At 41.1% G+C, this 19,943-nt stretch overlaps 1 protein-coding gene across 1 annotated transcript; it reads left to right on the top strand.

Annotated features, from left to right (window-relative positions):
- Positions 1-9,324: 9,324 nt before the first annotated feature.
- Positions 9,325-15,960, top strand: LOC119143179 (stromelysin-1-like). The gene is made up of 10 exons (XM_037377170.1): positions 9,325-9,429; positions 9,573-9,817; positions 10,292-10,440; positions 10,540-10,671; positions 11,532-11,693; positions 12,282-12,489; positions 13,648-13,781; positions 14,318-14,477; positions 15,326-15,429; positions 15,622-15,960. The coding sequence occupies exons 1-10, from the start codon at positions 9,325-9,327 to the stop codon at positions 15,720-15,722; spliced, it is 1,500 nt and encodes a 499-aa protein (XP_037233067.1). The 3' UTR covers positions 15,723-15,960.
- Positions 15,961-19,943: the final 3,983 nt, after the last annotated feature.

Genomic DNA, 19,943 nt, shown 5'->3' with positions numbered 1-19,943 from the left:
ATGGTGTTAAAGAAAAAAAAAAAGTGTAGAACTAGAAATCAAAACTTGCCAAGTTCAGGAGAAAAACTAAGCTTAAATGTTTCCAGTGCTCTTGGCACTCAGCACCCTCTGATGCAAATAAGATCTTTTCCTTTATTTGTCAGCTTTGGGCAAGAAACTTTTTTAAATATATGAAGTAATAGGTGGTGTAGAATTTTGGAAGATATAAAAGATAATCTGGGAAAATTTGGGTGTATTTGACTAGTTTATTTTCTAAAGGAAAGAGAAACTTTCTTGGTGGTGGAAAGAAAAACTAGGAGTTGCTAAGCATATTATGGTTGAGAAATAATGACAAATTCTCTATTGACAGTTTAACAGACTTGTATGATTACTTTTAACACATATTCAGTGACTAATTCACATTACGTGGCATTTCTCAAGTGTATAGCAATTTATTATATTATCGGCCCAACTATGATTTATATTAAAATTGAATCATGTTTGAGCCATTATTGCAATAACAAAACTTATGGGAATTTTTTGATTCTTCCACCTGTGAAATTCCTATTAACACCAAAGGGAATTCAGACCAGATTCTCACTCTACATAAAATGATCAGTCTTTTATGTCAATTAAACTTCTCTTAATTTTACCGCACAGTAACATGTGAATATGTTCTCAAATATTCATCAAAGGAGAAAAGAAGTCCTTTCTTTGCAAGATGCAGGAACAAACAATACACAATACCTGTTCTCAGAAGAAATAAATCAGGAAAATATTTACCGGATGTTTCATTAGAAGTTGGTTTCAGATGCATTAAGATGAGCTGTTCTTTGAACAAATTGGTTTTTTTCCTCACCTGTATTATTTCCAGACTATAAAGGAAGACACACCTGTTTCTTGCAGGATTTTGGCATGTCAAAAGAATAAGGTCTTTCAGATGAAAAATAGAAAGAAATCAAGTTTTTAAGTAATCCTGCTCTCCTTTCACTGCATGTCTGCAAATAACAATAATGCCTGAACAACAAAGAAAATACTCACTTTATTCTTCTTCCATACGGCGTGAATAGAAGAACACCTCTCTCTATGCTGTTGCATTTTTAATTGCTTCACAAATATTACTTGTGTTCTCAGGTAGAATGAGGAGACAATATATGGCACAGATCTTAGAGGAATGAACTAATGACCTGTTTTACACAGCATCCAGGCTCTAACAGAACAAAATTCGGATACTGCAAAGACAAATTCTCAACAGTGAGCTCCTTCGAGAATACCAGTGTCTGAAAGGATGTGCCTGTGTCACCTGAGGCAATTCTAACCCTGTATTTTGCAGTGTATATGCATTGCATTTGCTAAATAGCAGAGATAAAAGAAGCTCTATTATTAGATAAATGTTCACACTAACAAAATTTCTTTGGGTGCAAAAGAGGAGCAGATGGTTTCAGAATCAAATACTGTGTGAGATTACTGACTGCGAGTTTAATTACAAGTGTATCAAGTAATCATCTCTATAGGAAAAGACAGTTGGCATATGTGGGGCTGAGAAGCTATTACTGACAGACAGGTAAAGCTAACCAAAATTTCCCTGAGGAAATAAAAACTTCTCTAGTTATCTCCTAAAGAAAAAGAAAGACAAATTTTGACCTGTAAACAATAGGGAGATTAGTGACTGAGACGGATGTCATGGTGTGCCCTAACTGTGTGTGTTGGTGCTGGTTTTGGTACTCAGCATAGCCATGTGATTTAGTTTCCAGCTCATCTTTGGAAGGCATTGTCCAAGTCTCCCTTAGTTTATCCTACACAGCTAGCAAGACAGTATATGGTGCACTGGGTAAAGTGTCTTCCACTGCAAATTCATGAATGTTCTGGAGATCATAATGGTTTTATGATGAGGTGTTTACAGTAAGGACAGAGGAGATGGTTTGACAAGCTTTATGTGTCTTGTAAATGCATGATCTAGTGAAAAATCTGTCATGAATTACACAGCTGCCTATTATTTCATTCCTCAAGCTCCCTGACAACCTGCAGCACTTCCTTCTGTTCCGTATTCACCTGAACTACTTCCCATAGCGCTGGGAACAGTTTACTGGGTCTTTAGCATGTGAAGCATTATGCTAAGGGAATTTGGAGATAAAAGGCTGTGATCAACTCTTACACAACTATAGTGAAGCAACATCCTGATGAGCCTGCCTTGTGCTTTTTGAATTAGCTGGAGGCCACTAGATAATAATTTCCAGCCAAGTCATGTGAATCCAATTCCTTGAGAACATTGTGATCATGAAAAAATAATTTAAATTAACATCTGAAACCTAATCCCTGTCCTTGCTCGTGACTGTGCATACAAGCTTGGCTCACGTGCCATCCTCAGCAGTGCCAGCTGGAGAAGCTGCTGTTCACCACTCCCTCTCCCTGCTCTAGAGCAGAGCTGACATCTCCCTGTCATCCTTCACTCACAACACTTGAATTTGATTAAAAAATCAAAGATACAAAAGTTTAATAGTCCAATCTGTTTCAGGTGAGGTAACGTGAATTCATTTGAGTATCTCAGTCAGATGTTCTGAGGACAGTAACCTCTGTGTGGGCAGGTAGTGATGAGCTGGAGGAAGCCACTGCTGGGAAGTGGTGCATTAATAAGGTCTTGTCATCATTTTGCTTTGACTTGACTCTGCATTCTTGAGATCACAGGTGGTTCTCTGTTAACTACAAGAATTATACGCTCAAAGCAATTTTCATATAAATGAAATAGATGATGACTTTAATATTTGCAGTATTTATTAAAAACCATGCTTTTGTTATAGTCAAGAAACATTCTTGGAATTGTGTTCCAAGGCAGTTTAATGTGTCCACTGTGGTGTTTCATTATTTGAACTGCTATTCAAAATAAGCATTTTCTTTGGTATTCAGGTTTAAGAGAGATGTGAAAAGCTGATTGTTTCCTTTTAGCTTAGCATTGCCACAGATGCACGATGACAGCACCTTCATGTAGTGAGCATCTTTAAAGAAGTGGTTTGAAAAACTGACCAGCTTTTTTTTTAACAAGAGTTTAAACTAAACAAATATTTTCCTTCTTTTAGATGTACAGTAAATATTCAATTGTTTTGGCTACTCTGCTTATGTCTGGCAATTTTCCTGTGGCCTGTGGCTTCGTGTCTAAGAAGTACATTTCTAAAACCTTTAATTGCCCATAGTATTACAAAGCTGATAAATTTTACCCTTGACAGCCTGTGGTAACATCTAAAGATTTCCCTCTTCAACACTTTGTTCAAAGACATTCTTCTGCCAAGTGAAACGTTTGCGGATGCAGGGCTGCTTGGAGAAGACAGGGGTTTAAGATGGCTATTGGCACTTCTGAGCAGGTGAGCAGCTCCACAGGAGCTACTACCTCTTTGTGACTTTTGTACCATCTGAAAGAAAAGAAGCCATTTGATTTAGAAGTATGGGCCATTTGAAAAATATCTGGTTTTGTCAGTGGTGGGAGCACCAGAAATTTTGAACCAAATCTTGGTGTCTTTTATTATCTTATGTATTTCCCTGCCACCTCTAGCTCTCTTTGGTAAAGGCCCAAATGCATGAAGTCAGGGTCAGTGCATGAGGCATGTACAGGGGTGACAAGATGAAGAACTGAGTGGCTGTTACATGCATACCAGTACCTCCTAAATATCTGCAATGTATCTCTTCCACACATAGACGTTTTTACAGGAGGACCGTTAGAATACTATACACTCTCTAACAGAAATTCTTCAAAGTAAAGACATGATTGATTACACAAATGATGTTAATCTCCAGCTAAAGATGATAAGTAATGAAGGTAAAATTCACGTTTGGTACTCATGGTCTACTGGCAGGTATTTAAGGATTATTGTAGACCACTGTACAAAGCGGTGATCATATCCAGATCAGAAAAACATCAAGGAAATATGAAGATGTTAAAAAATTCCAACTATAAACAAGTCTCCTTCAGAAAATGGACCCCTGCCCCACAGAGCTTAAGACTACACCAATCAGTGGTCAAGTTCATTATCCAATATTTAAAACCATTGTTCTAATCTCTGCACCTCAATAAATAAATCTGTTGCATCTATCACACATCATCTGTATCCAGAAGACTTTCTTCTTAAGAACCACACATGAAAGATAGCAGATATTGTATGAGATTCCAATATTAAAATACACAACATGAAGACCAAGATTTCCAGTAGCTGATTGTCTAAATTTTCAAATTATAACCATTATATATAACAGCAGGATGACAAATACTTCCCTAGAGAGCTTCCCTGCTCTCCCTACTCATGTCTGAAGGAAGCAGAGAACTCAGGCTTCTTAAGGAGGCATCCTGAGTGTCACGTTTCTTATAGCATCTTGGATGAATACCTTAGTCAGGCCTTCCATGTCAAATCATCAAAGCTGTAAGCTTTTCCCAGTCCACATCAAAAGTAATTCCAGAAAAGTCTGGAGACGCTTTGAATGGCAAAGCTTCCTGTATCTTCCCAATACTCAGTCCAAAGCATTGCAATCAAGATCATATAACATTACATATAACATATTAACAATATGGCTTATGGAACTAGGTCAATTGCTTAAGCACTTGTTAAGAGATGGAATGACCAACTGCACATAGGAGAGCATTTTCTGTGGACTTTTTTTCTGCCCTACCAAGAAACCACATCAAATCTTCTTGAGGCTAAATGACCATCACCTTAACTACCAACCCAGAGATCTGGAAGCTTATTGATACCCTTTATAATGGAATAAAAATCTTACAGGTTTAGGTCATTGACCATTAAAGTCTGTGCCTGGGAGAAGAGGGGAGGGCAATGTTTTACTGATTATTCCTCTTCAGAAGGAAAGGTGGGATCTTGCCCACATTTCAGTTTCTTCAGTGATTTGGTGTTTTGAGACAGTGACATAGTCTGAATCTAGAAGGGGCATAGATGGCAAAGAGGGAACAGTGAATTAAGTGTGTCTCACAAGCACAGTGCTTCCCTCCTCATCTATGTATTCCTCAGGGTCATGTCTAAACCCAGAGTATGGCCCCCATATATTGCCACTTATGAAATAAGGGGTCATAAGTAGGGTGCCAAAATGTCACAATTTTGTATTCCAGTTTAATTCCTGTTAACCTCAAAATTCTTGGGCATTGGATTCTGACCTACGTCTTGTTCATTGATGGATGATATAACACCAATGGACTGCAAACACTTTCTGACCACGTGTTCTTAAGCTACTAAGCCAGACGTTGCTGAGAGGAAATGACATGCAACTTATGAAACTTGTTTATACACTAAATAGAAGTGTGGAAGTGATTTCAGCTTTATTGCTGTTGATAATACTCAAGAAAAGGATACAGACATCAAAAAAATATCCAAATTCCTGTTTAATTAAGATCAGCCAATGAGAATATCTCTACATGCCATCTCTCAGTTTGCAATGGAACCTGGACAAAATGCTCAGTTGAAGTAGAAATGACTAACATAATTATCACCAGCAGCTCTGTATTATAAAACTAGGATGAAGAGATCCCACTGGTGAATGGAAGTATATAGATATACAGGCAAAATTGTGGAATTCAAGTTAAAACCTATTTCAGGCTCAGTTTCAATACTTTCAAAATACTGTCTTGCAGAGATAGATTTAAAGTGTTTCATTTTCAGTAAATATTTTCTGGTTTCCCTAAGTCTTTAAGTAACAGACCTACTTTTTTTTGCATCTGGCAATTTTTTTTGCTTGCCTGCCTCCCCCAACTACTTCTTTGCTATTATCCAGCTGTTATCTGGCAAAGACTGCTCCATATAATGATGTAAAGGGCTTGTGTCTTTTTCTGTTCAGTTATTGTTTCTCAAATCCCAGAACCTGCTTGTATGGATTTATTTCCCAATACCCCTCAAGTGAAAAAAAACCAGCAGCTTCTTCCATGTCTGGGTATGTCCAAGACCTTCATACCCCATTGTGCTGCTTTGGCACAGGCAGGTCAAGGAGGGAGAGTTTAAAAACAATATGACCAAAAAAGGAGATGGGAAAGAAGACATCTACAGATGCTTCTATAAATTTAGGAAGTAAAACCATAGTGTATATATATTTAGTTAAACTTCCTTTGACCTAATTTGCAGTTGTTTATACAGTTAATGACTATTTGTATGACTATATTAAGTATCCTTCTGCTTCTTTCTGTAAGTCAAAACTGCCAAACAGAACTGGCATGACATTTCTGGATGGAATTTCAACCATATAAAAATAAAAAATGGCAAAATTCCTAAAATTTTGACAAATGTGCTAAAAAGCCTAGTACTTGGGCTAGACCCCACAGGATAATATGAATTACGCTGTCAGAGGACAAACAGTTCTGTGGTGGAGGAGTATTAGCCTGGATGTTGGCAGGCATTCAATGAAATGCTGTTCTACTGCAGGGGTCTTCCTGGGAAAGCACCCACTCTTGTCCCTGCGTGCAGTGATTAAGTGCACTCACCAGTGATACGGGATGTATGAGTCTGAGTGCTGATGAGCTGAGGGAAGAAATGAGCAGTATTCCTGAATCCATCCTGGCTGCTTTACTGCTGTATAAACTGGCAAAAGTCACAACTGCAGTTTGTGTGGTCTCCCACCCAGCCCAGCTGGAGGGCAACAGGACTTCAGGGCACAGAGGGGAGCAGCCTCCCAGGGCAGGTGGGAAGATCAGCATAGCATGGGGGCCAAGGCATGAAGCAGGCACCTGACCTACTCAGCCTTGTCAAGAACTATGTGTTTCTGGGCACCCCTGAAGCAGAACTCATGAACCAGTAGACCTATAGATAAGGCAAAAGTGCCATGTGAGGCCACCTTTTCAGTTCAGCTGCCCCCATTTAAAGCAGAGCTGTGTCTTTGCCAATAAATCTTCACCGCGTCCACTGACAATGTAATTTTCAAGCACTTTAAACCTCTGATTAAAGCCACAACACAGTTCCTGGTTGGATCCTGTAATGTGTAAACCCAGGACTGAGTACCCGTATAAGTTTAAACCCTAAAAACTGCTGCTGTCTTTGGGGTCAGCACAAGAAGGCAAGTCCTCTCACGGATCCACATGCAAGGAAAAAGCACACTCATTCACAGCTCTTGGAGATGTGCAGGCTGCCTCAGCTGTGAATTTCCCCCACTCGTCCTGCCAAACATATTCCAAACGCAAGACCCAGCACTCACCAGCTACTCTGTAAATGTCAGCTCCAGCACGCAGGCAGAAGACCCTGGAAGGGGAAGCCAACAGCTATGAAGGAGCTCTAACATGCCTTTCGGCAGCCTTGCAAAAGTCAGTGAGAAATGATAGCTTGCTGAAATGTTCGCCAGCTGGTTGTGCTGCCTCTTGCTGCTCTGACTGCTTTGCCCAGATCCCCTGGACACAGCAAGCAGGGTGTTTACAAAACATTTAGCTGAAAGCAGGGGATAAGTGCCACATGCTAACTGTTGCTGTAGATGCAGAGATACAAACACAGTGTTTAAAATGGCCCTGCTTTTTCTCTGAATTTCTTTGCGGAAATGCAGGCACCACCATACAAAAATGCAGACACCATACCATACAAATGAAGTCTGGGGTGCTGTTCCATGACCAGCAGAGATAATCTTTTATGTTGCTGCTGCCAAAAGGAGAGGTCCTAGCATCCCAGCCTCATGTCTGGCTGCATCCCTGCATCCCCGTGGTATCACACCCCTCCTTGATGCTGGCTCTGGTACTCTTCTCACCCCTTAGGGAGCCGGCGTAGCTGTTAACCTGAGCAGAAAACTACTGCTGGTGGGGCTAGGGTTGTTTTTCTGGGCTGCTTTCCCATACTTCAGCCCTCTGAGTCAGTTCACTGAGGGCACACTCAATATCAGAAGGGCACACAGAAACAGCAGGAGTGCTGGCCAGGATGGGAGGAGCAGAAGCACCCCACTACAGCATCAATGAGGTATTGGCAAAGCCACCCTCATCTCACTGCAGCCTTAGACATAAATATCTGTGCCACTTAACTCAGCAGTTCAAGGACCTGGGCTCTGACCTGGGTCATGCATGCAGTGTGACCCTTCTCCAGTCGGGCGGTTCAGCCCCAGTTTTCTTTGGAAGTAGGCCATGCCCTTTCCCCAGGCCACCTCACAGACTGCAGAGCTCAGCTGCTGTGGTGCTAGGGTTGGTTTTTTTGAAGTTTCTAATGTTTGCGTTCACTAGAAAAGTGGTTTCTTCTTTTTTCTCACGTTCAAAAAGATTATTTTTAGCTCACATTTTCCCCTTTGAACTTGCATTTGGGCACTAAGTCAACACAGGAGAATTCTGGTTCAGAAGACGGATGTCTCAGAAATGACATGCAAGAAAGAGGGAAGCGAGTAACAGTGGTTCTGCAACTTCTGAATAAAGTGCAGTACACCACGTTCAGAAAAGGACACTAGGAACCAAAAGCAGGACTCCTGACACACGGGGGAACTTGGAACGTACAACTCAAATCCTCGTCATCTTTCATCTGATTTGGGAGACATGTAGGAAAAGGTTCTCTGAAGACCCCCACACCCACAAGTTTCCTGTATTTCTCTAGGGCAATTTCTGCCATTTCTTCTTCAGTTGTGAGAATGCCCTTGGCCGATAGAATGCCCGTGGCCGATAGACTATGCAGACCGGGATATGTGACCTGGGGTGCTCTCCTGAGACCTTTACATTGTGGTGTGGGAGTTGCCTGGGGCAAGTACGGGAGAACAAGGGCATGCAGCCATAAATCTGTGATTACACAGGCCAGGTAGCAGCACAGGTGATGGTCCTGTAACTGTTCTGGGATGTCAGGTTCAAGAGAAGAGACGAATGAGTCATTTGTATAATCAGCTATGTCACTAAAATTGTCAGGGACAAGATGGGCTAAAGGAAGGGGTTCATGCCTGGTGTGCTGAGGTCCTACATGAGTGCCACACTGAGAAAACTGAGGGGCAGTTTCTGGAGGTCTTTTATCATGTGCTACAAAATGTTACAGACTGTTGTCCCTCACAAAAGGTGAGGTCTTTTCAGCACCTTGGAGAAATGAGGTGATTTTTACCCAGGTGACCGATTATACATTTAGATACTTGTAAGTTTAAAATACTGGTCCAGTTTAGGAATGAAGAAAAAAAAATAAAATACGGTCCAATAATATGATTGCGAAATCAGGGGGTTTCAGGCAAGGTGAACTGTCATGTGTTAGCTTGCTTCTAAGAACAAATTTGTTTTCTGTGGGAAATCAGAGGATGTTATAAACTGAGTCATGCAGTTATTGACTTTAACAAGCTCACAACTGGTATAAATAGAGAAACAGGAGTGAGCCTGGGACAGAAGAAGAGATTGAAAGGTCTTCTAGCAAGGGCTGATAAGACAGGGAGGCAAAGATGGAGGCAAAAGTCCTTTCTTTTCTTGGGTTACTATATGTTGCATGTTCTTGTGCTTTCCCAGTGGTTCCAGAAAAGGAAAAAGAAGATATGCAATTTGCTAAGGTAAGGACTACAGACAGAACCTAAGAAATCATTTACTGAGAAAATTAACATAGTGATAGTGATGTAGAATATTTTATTAACAACTCTCTGTCTTTGAAAATAAACTTCTATGTTCTAAACTGTTGCTTTTTCTTCCCCATCAGAAATATCTGGAAAATTTTTATGATTTTCAAGACGAGAAACGTTCTCTTTTTAAAGCAGAGAACCTCGATCGCATGACTGACAAAATCCGAGAAATGCAGTCATTCTTTGGGCTAGAGGTGACTGGGGAGCTCAATCGTAAGACACTGGACATGATGAAGCAGCCTAGATGTGGAATACCAGACGTCCGTTCATACAGCACCTTCCCACAGAGCCCTAGGTGGAAGAAAGAAGATGTGACATATCGGTAACATACCTTAAACCATGTGTCTCTGTACACCACTGGGAATCTTTGTGAATGCTGGGCAGAAGTAATGCCAACAAGTTCCTTACTATTTATTCCTGTATTTCTCTATATAAAAGCTTCATTGAGGATAAAAGGGACATGAATGTGGGGTCTATTCATATCCTTTACTTTAGGCTTCCAAACAGCGATAAAAATACCAAAACAGGAGTTTACATTACTCAGTAAAGCAGCCTACTAAATAATATACTCAGTGGATAGAAGGTATACAACTGAGAATATATATGTTAGGGTTTCTGAAAGGCTTGAAAGAAAACTGTGAGTACTTCTTCTGTAATTTAAGCAAATAATTTGAAAATAAACAGCTTGAGACACATAAATAAGAACAACCACTGATTAAAATATTTGACCTTGATACTATGTGCCCCAGCCACATGTGGTCTGGTTGCTTTTAATTCCCTTCTCCTTATTTCACAGGATTTTGAACTATACTCCAGATATGCTAGAAGATGATGTAGACGAAGCAATTGCAAAAGCCTTCCAGCTGTGGAGCAGTGTCACCCCTTTGAGATTCACCAGGCTCTACAGTGGTGAAGCAGATATAATGATCTCCTTTGCAGCTGGATGTAAGAGGACTTCCTTGCCCAGGAATGATAAGCATTTATCACTTTCTTACAGATATGATGAAAAGCATAACTTTCCCACCCCACCCCTTTTTTTTTTAGTTCATGGTGACTTCTATTCCTTTGATGGTCCAGGAGGAACTCTGGCTCATGCCTATCCTCCCAGCCGTGGGATAGGAGGGGATGCCCACTTTGATGAAGATGAAAACTGGACTAAATTTACTACCAATAACGGTAGGTAACCTCAAATATTGCATTGTCTGTTTTTTATTAGACATTGTTTTCTTGAAGACACTGTAAAGTCACAGATTCCATGGCAGTAGTTCCAGTATTTACTGAGATTTAAAATGTCAGTGTAATTTAGTAAAATGATTCTGCACATATTGACCTGAGCTGCAGTCATGGCAGAACCCCTGAAGTTAATGCACAGACTACAGTTACAGCTCCAGTGAAGGAAATGAGATTAGCATGAAACAGCAATATTGGGTAATAGTGACATTGTAAGGCAGGGAATTTTCACCCTCAGGTAATGATCTCAAAAGTTGTAATACTGTAATAGTGTAACCATAATATTATTTTTTGTTTAAAGTGATACAAATCTTTAACCTCTACAAAGGAAAAAGAAATCTTGAATTTGTTGGTAAAAATAATTAAATATAACAGTGAAGTGTTCTGGTTTCCAGCAATGTCCAGGAACATTCTTACATGTTACTGATCTCTGTGACATAGTCACCAGATGAATTCCATGCCATTTATCATTCCCTAAATCTGGCCAGATGACTAAAATGTTCTCACCCAGTTTTCAGTTGCTATTAACATATAAAGAAACTGATTCTTTGTTGGCAGGAAAATTTCTGCAACATGAGCAAAAAGTGTCCTCAGATTGGTTTCCCTGAGAGAAATAAATGTTTATAATTCAAAACTCATTTCTCCTCCAGGATGTCAGAGAGCCTTTTACTTAAGACATAGCTAGATTTTGCTGGTTTATTAAGACCATAAACGATATATCATGCATGAAAGGATGACACCTGTATGCCACTGTTACGCAAGAAAATTTATTTAGTGATTGTTCTTTGTGCTGGATATTTTTTTAGGATACAACTTATTTCTTGTTGCTGCTCATGAGTTGGGCCACTCACTAGGTCTTGGTCATTCCAACGTCTTCGGTGCTTTGATGTATCCTATATATATGGCCGTGGATACAAGGAACTACAGACTTCCTCAGGATGATATTGATGGAATTCAGGCCCTCTATGGTAAGCAGGAAGCATAATTTTTTTGGTGGATGACGGATAAGTATTTATAATGAATTTTACCAAACAGCTAAAATGGACTGAACTTTCTACTGCAAGAAGGATACTGAGGTTTAATTTTCTGATATTATTCTTGGGCAATTCTCTTGGTTTCTTTGTGGCTAAGAGCCTACATCTGCAAAATGGAATCTGTGGGCTGTATCCATGCCAGTTACTCAAAAGGACCAGGAGCTTTATTACCAGGGGAGCAGCCCATGTCTGTGGTATTAAACTCTCTTATCTTCCACAAAAGGTAGTCACATGCACAACTGCCTTTTGGAAATAGTGTTTGCCCTGCATTCACTCTTGAGCACATACAGTTTGACACACCAACAGCTTGTCAAGGCAAAACAATGCCAGAGACCATTTTAATAGCCACCAGCCCAGACAGCCAAGTCAAATTGCCCAGGGACTTTTCCTGGCATTAATTTACTAGTTGAGTTTTAACCTTAAGAAACTTATGCATTTGGCTCCATATGGTACATCCTGAAGCTCCGCAACATGAAACGCCCTAATTCAACTTCCAATTCTACACTTATCTGTTTCCCAAAGGACCCCCCAGGGAATCTCCCGTACTTCCAACAAAAGCTTTTCCCCCACAAGAACCAACTGAAACGACACCTGCAGAAGCACCAACTGAACTGTTACCCAGGGAAGAACCAACAGAAATGACACCCATGAGACCAGAGGACTGTGACCCTCATTTGACTTTTGATGCTGTCACCACTCTCCGGGGCGAAATACTGTTCTTCAAAGGCAGGTAAGTGCTTTCATTTCTAGCAACAGCTTTTTGTGAGACTCACAAAGGCAAAGCATAAAGTTCAGTTCAAGGAATTTATCTTCCCTCGGTTACAAAGGTAGGTATTTCTTTCTGAAAGTATTCAGGCAACTTTGCAAAATTTTACCAGCCCAGCTGGGCTGGATGAGTAACAAGGTTTACTGACAGGTGAGTAAAATGTTTTAAGCCATCACATATCATCACCCATATCTGTTAAAACTGTGCAAGGCTGAATAATCCCAGTGCCACTGCTCAGCCTGCAGCTGCCTTGCATGCAGGACAGTCCTTGTCACACCAGCCTATGTGGGGGTCAGGGAGCTGTAGAAAACATCCCAGGTGACTTTTGGTGACACAATGACCTAGGGGTCTGCACTGGACCACTGCCCAGTACTGTCTGTAGGGAGCCACTGCTGTTACAGGTGTCTGCTTTTGGGGCATGCTCTGGCACTGGGCACTGTAGTGCGTTGGTGTATGGGCACATCCACCCTGGTGAGGGAGAACAGCATGTTCAGCCCATGTTTTCACCCACTTCTTGGGTTGGTAATTGTGTTTTGGTTGAACAGCTTCCTTCGGTGATGTGGGTCTGATTTCTCTTCTGAAACACAGGATGAAGAATTGTAGCTTAAAAACAATAATTTTCAGGGAAGAGGAGGAAGGAGCAGTTTCTCCTTAAATTGGATTTTAACATGCTTCTTAAGATGTTTAATGAGCATTTGTAACCAAACTGAAATTCAGAACACAGCTGTGTCTACCTGCATGGCACATGGTGAAGAGAAAAGTTCAGTTGTCAGCACTACCACAGATATCACATGTTGTCTTGGGTAAACTATCCGTCTAAAGGTCTAAAGGGCCACCAGCTCTAGGTGCCACTGCTTGAATGAAGGTTTGGTCAAGATGACCTTCAGAGGTCCCTTCCAGCCTCAACTGTTCTGTGACCTTAGAGCACCCCATAGTAAAGGGCGAATATCTGTGAGAGAGCAGGGCAAAATGAAGGACTGCATCCCAAGAGGGGTGATATCCCTGCCTCATAGGGAGGACTGGCTCCAGCACCCCAACAGTAGGATTTAAAGTACATTTCTATGCTACTAATCTCCTAGTGAAACACAGACAATGAAACAGTGCTGTTTTCCTTCCTATCAGCTATGTCTGGCGCAAAAGTCCATTTTTCTCAGTCATTGAGCACGACACCATCTCCTCGTTCTGGCCATCACTGGCAGCTGGTTTTGATGCTGCTTATGAGGTTGACAAGAAGGATCGAGTTCTATTTTTTAAAGGTATTTCTCTTATATTTACATCAGTCCTTTTTATGAATGAATAAAGTTAAAATACTCCTGCTAATGTTATGTAATAAAAATGGACATAATATTATACTAATACTAAAAGAAGATATTCTTAATATTTAAATCCATTTTAATTTTGAAAATGCTGTTACTGTCATTAACTAATGCTGCTTCACAACAGCCCTCTACAATATGATACTACTACTCTTTTTTCAGTGAGAGAAAGATCATAGCTGAGACAAAATTGATTGCCTATATTAAGTTATTTAAATACATTTTTTAAAGTGATGGCCACATTTGGAAAATATGTTGAGTTTTAACTATTGAGTATATAATACTCTTAATGACTACAAAAAGTGGAAAATCTAACAGCTCTGAAATATTCACACTTACGTGTGCCCTAGATGGTCATGATCTCAGCTGGACAGCTGTGCTGTTGGTGGCATTTACTACACAGAAAGCTCTGGGGCTTTGAGGAAAAGGAGCTCAGCCTCCTCCGGAATCCCTACTAACTTCTGGTTTTCCTGCAGACGACCAGTACTGGGCTGTCAGTGGCTACAGTATAGATTCAGGCTTCCCCAAGCCTATTCAGAACCTGGGCTTCCCAACCAGCGTCAGGAAAATCGATGCAGCTGTTTATGATCAAAATACCAAGAAAACCTATTTCTTTGTAGGCAGCAAGTACTGGAGGTAAGGCTCATTGCTCTTTTGTACAGCAGAAATTCAAATTAGCTTTTAAAATGTCAAGTTATATTAGTATTTGTACAGTAAGTTCCACGGCCTCTTGTTGTCAGCCTTCTCAGCCAGTATAACGCTGAAAGTCAGAGGCAATTACTCATGTCTTTTCATAAAGCAAAGTCTGTAACACCTGAGATGGAGACAACATCCATTTACCCTTACCAGTCTGCAATTAACAGGAAAATGAGCTTTGTTTATTCATTAAGAAGCAGTAGTGAACTAAGTGAACTTAGTATAAAAGGATAACATGAGTAGACCTTGTCATCATGTCATGTATTCATTCAGTAGCTATTAAGGGACAGAAGTGCTCTCTGAAACTCATAAATGAAAAATCTATCAAGAAAGTTATGGAAGGAGATTAGAATATTTACTTTTTAAGAAACAATTCAGCTAAACAGTAATGTCATCCTAATAATTAATCCATCATATCATCTTGAAACCAAAAGTTTACATTCCACTCGTGTGGTGACTTCATAGATTGGATGTTGTAAAATTAAAATATTCAGTTAGAATAATTATTTAAGTTTATTACCCAGTATAAGCCCTATCCAGCCTCATTAGCAGTCTCAGGAAATGGAAGTGATATATGTAATCTAATGTTCTGAAAATAGGCCATTAAAAAGATTACTTCAGATGTAAATATTCACACAGCCGGGATTTGTACAGTTCTGTGATATCACAGATGCTCACAGTTACTGGATTTTCAGCTGACAGTAGGCTTATTTAGTAAAAATTCCACCTGGTTTCAACATTGAACATCACATGCTTGTTTCTTGTTTTCATGCATTTTCTTCATTTAGTTTCAATGAAAATACCCAATCAATGGAAAGTGGATACCCAAGAAAAATAGCAGCTGACTTCCAAGGAATTGGCCACACAGTTGATGCTGCCCTTCAGAAAAATGGTAAACAAATTAAAATGTAACTAAAATCAAAGCAAAAGACCACCAATCAAAGCAAAAAAAGTGTATGTTTCAAATAGATATATAAATATATGATTTTTAAAAAAAAATCACCCAAGAAAATAACATGTGTATTTCAATAGGTACACAGAAAGGAAAGATTAATTTGCCAATATTTTTTCCTTCCAATTCTAGGATATTTCTACTTTTTCCATGGATCAAACCAGTATGAGATTGACCTCAAGAACAAGAAACTCGTCCGTATAATAAAAAGCAACAGCTGGTTTAATTGCTAGAAATATTAAGTGATGGTGCAGGGCTGTATTTATACCAGAAATGTTTTTTTCATGTTCCTTGGGTATAAACAGTACCTTTCAGCTGTTACCGTACATCTGAGTTGGAAATGGCTTTTGAGAATTCTAATTTAAAACATTAAAAAATATAAAATTAATGTACAGTTTTAATTTATTTTGTTTTCCAACTATTTATTAATCAATTTGGTTTTAAGTAATAAAGTATTTTGCTCAACTATAGCAGCCTTCTTGCGTTCTGATTCAGTCCACTGGAGGCAAGGCATCTGATATAGCCACACACAAGCCTGAGCAGCGCCAGGACCCCGCCACCATTTTCAGCAGGGCTCAGTGTCTGTAGGGGGAAGTTAAAGAGAAGCAGAAGTAGGTGGGCAGCTTTGACAGGCCATAAGAAATGACCTGGGTGACAGAGGAGGGAGAAGAAGACACTCAGGAACAGTGCAGGGGAGGCAGAAGAGGGAGTAGATCCTACGCGATGGTGTAGGAAGAGTTGTGGAGAGACTGGTGGCTGTGGCCTCACCTGCCATGATGCCATGGCATGGCAGCAGAGGGGGCAGGGCAGGGATGGGGATGGGTGCCTGCTGGTAGGTGGGGAACATGGCAATGGGCTGAGAGGACCCATGCTCCATTGCTGCTGTGGGTGCGTTTGGCGGGCAGTCATTGGTACAACAGGACATGAGCAACCAGGAAAAGGTTAGGTGCCCAGTTTGGCGATGGAGCCAGCACACAGACAGGGCAGAAAGTGTTGAAGATATGGTCACAGGGAGTCAGGGGATTACCCCTGTTGATCTGTGACCTTGAGCTGTGGGAATGAAGTCAGGGCTCACAGTCCAGCTTACAATATCAGACAATAAATTGCCTACAAGAACCACTTCCCAGAGCAAAAAAGCCAAAGTGATAAGAAAAAAACACCAGGATTTTCATGTAACTACCAGAGATAAATCCTCCAGAGGACAAGTGGTGACACAGACAAAAGCACATGCGCTTCCTCCATCCACCTTGTTTAGGTCCCCCTCACAGGGCAATAGCTCAGTGACTTAAACACCTCTTGAGCCATAAGAAAGCTTGGCTGAGGTCTGTCCTCTCCTTGAAAGGATTTGATCCCAACTCTCACAGCACTGCTCTGATGATGTGATTGTACAAGGAATTCAATTCCTCCTCACTGTTCCTCTTTCTCCAGCAGAATTGGTAAAGGCAGCAAGATGGGATGGGAATGGCTGATGAGGACAGTCTTCCAGTTATCACAGCTGAAACCCCGTTAGGCAGAGGTGAGATATGCTCCTGGTCTTCTGCGCAGGGCAGATCCCTCAGACATTTGGTCAAAACACATACTAACCTCTGTTGCACCATTCATCAGGGCTGGAGGAAGCCATGTGTCTCCCAGAGTACCCACAGACCCACTGTCCCACTGTGCCAGCAGACAAGACCAAGGACGGTTAATTGAGATGCTGCCATGTCCGATCTCAGGAAAGCTCTTCTCTGCCATGTTCTGATCCTCATGCATGCTTTGTGCCACGCTAGATACGCACTGAGCACTGCTAAAGCAAAGTCTAAAACCAGCCTAGGTGAGAAACTAAGCAGTAAATTGCAGCAGGGCTTGCAAGTCAAGTAGGAACTGAACAGCTCAGCATTGCCACAAAGGCAGCTGTGCACTACGGTGAAGTCATGGACTGGAAAGCGAGTGAGCTCACCTGGTGGCCGTCCAGGCAGGGTAGAGACACTGGAAAACTGGTGTTGCCCCAACATCTCCCATTACCTTTCTCAACAGTTTGTGTTATGTACACAGCCTGTCCAGAAGAAACTTCAGTCCGAGGACTTCAGGTGCTGAGTTAGGCAGGGTACTGCTGTGAGTACTACTGTGAGTACTGCTTGTACATAAATAATGGAGTTTAATTGCCTTTGATTTTAAAAGTGCCTACACACTTTGATATCCTAACGAGATACCTTCTTGTATGTGAAGCCTACCTTCAGAAATCAGGTCTTTAGGCTCTGGCTGTTGTCTGAGACTTGAAAGTGGTTAAGGAGGAGCCAAAAGGACATTTCAGCAACGGTGAAGCAGAACACTGATAATGTTTACAATGATGCACGTTGGCCATTATTTCTTTTATAGAAGGCCAGTGTATTTTTAGTTATGAATTCAAGGAAACAGCTAAATTAAAGTACTCTTCCCACCTCCAGGTATTAATAAGCTTAAACTACTAGTATCTGGACAATTAATAGTACTTTGGCTGTGAAGGAGAATCTAGAAAGTGTCCTGTGTTCTGGTCTAATCTGTACCATAAATGGAAGACAACATGGCATGGATTTCACCTGGATAACGGGACCATGGATTTTTCCATCTGTATTTCTGCTTTCTTAATGTCTGAAACTTTGGCAACAAAAGAACAGGACTTTTGATTTAGGAAAAGCAATGAAATCCCTGGCAAATGGTATAATAATAAGTAGCTCAGATGGGTTTGGAAACAGGAGTGCTGGAGCTCTCTGTCTACACTTAACGGGCAAGAGAAAATTTCTTGTAACCATGATTTTGTTATAACTCATAAATGCTTGCTGGAATTAAAGGCCTCTTGGATACCAGCAGGGGAAATTCGTCCATAAACATAATTTTAAGTATTCATCCTCTATAAATATGAACTTTCCCTGGAATCTGAGGCCAGGCACGCAAAAAGAGACACACAAAAAAACCTAGTTACTTCTGAAATTATTGACTGCACAAGTGTTGTTCCAGCCCCAATCTCTTGCACATGAAAACTCAGGCAAAAAAAAAACCCACATCTTAATGACTTCACTGAGAGTTTAATAGGGCCCTTACAAAGTATTGGCTGTGCGAGCTTGTAACAATATATACTAACACAAAAATGTCAGGAGCACAAGAAGCAAAGGGAATCTGAGGAGCATCTTCTCTCCTAGCACTCCTCGAGTCACATATACTGGGCACTTCTAAATGCTACAGCAAAGCAAGAGGCTCCAGACCCACACATTTGACAGCTGAGTCATAAGCACTTGGTCTGCAGCTGCCAGACTGGTCTAGTCCCACCAGCAGTAACTGTCGTATGTTGCTTCTTGAGAAGGAGATTTAACGTGTTACACAGAAGCCTTTGGAGAGGTTGTGACAAGGATCTTCCGCATTTCCTCTTCCTGGCCTTATTTTCAAGACGATTGCTGTGGTTGCAGAGGAAATTTGGAAATATATGACTAATGCTGTTCTATGTGCCTGGGATTTCAGATCATCCAGGGTGGGTTTTCTGTACAAAGCAAGACACCATTCACAGGAACAGACAGCACTGCCACAAGCAAGGAAAAATTAAGAATGAAGGATTAAGCTGCCAGGAGGCCCTGAACACTCAGCACTCACGCAAGCTTACTGGGACACAACGGACCCTGTCAGTGAATCAGCATTACCATGCTGGAGATGGGTGACGGTTATATAAAAACGAGAAGTAGGTCACACACTCGTCTTCATCAGCAATAAGATATTTTTGAGGCCAGGTTTGTACTGCCAGGTCTGAGGGTTTGCAGCACAGCCAGGTGGCACAGGTTGAAGCTGCAGTTTTGCAGCTCACAAGCTCCCTGCTCAGGGACCTGCTCTCCCAGGCTTTGGCCAGGGGTCCCACATTGCTACCAGAGTCCAGACTGGCCAGGACATCGAGGGTGTGTAAGGCAGCAGAGTTGGAGCAGTTTCAAGCTTCACATACTTAAGCCCTTGCCCTTTGCAAAACAACTTAATTATGTCCTCTTGAGGCCTTTCATAATGTTCTTTCACTTTTCCTTTCTCTGTACTGCAGTTTGCATTAGTTTTTAAATACATAAACTAAGCATTAGCAATTACCTTACCAAAAAAGGAGCAAATTTTAACTCTTCTTGTCAGTGTTACGTGTCTTTCTCAGGTACAGCTAGTAGGGGCTGGGGCTCAGGAATGCATCCAAGGCAGAAGATTGACTCTGGAAGAGGAAAAGATAAGGACAATCTTAAAAGATTATCCAGGCACTTTTAAAGGTTGAAAGAAAGAGGGCATAGCAATTCTCACACTTGCTTCTGTCCTGGTTTCAGCTGGGATAGAGTTAGTTTTCTTCCTGGTAGCTGGTGCAGTGCTGTGGTTTGAATTTGGTGTGAGAACAACGTTGATAGCACACTGATGGCTTTGGTTTGTTGCTGGGTGGTGTTTATACTGAGCCAAGGACTTTTGTGTTCCTTGGGCCCTGCCAG

Source organism: Falco rusticolus, chromosome 2 (genome assembly GCF_015220075.1).
Source record: "Falco rusticolus isolate bFalRus1 chromosome 2, bFalRus1.pri, whole genome shotgun sequence".
Lineage (NCBI taxonomy): Eukaryota > Metazoa > Chordata > Aves > Falconiformes > Falconidae > Falco > Falco rusticolus.
The sequence above is the reverse complement of the archived record's forward strand: the minus strand, read 5'-3'. Positions and strand labels throughout refer to the sequence as shown.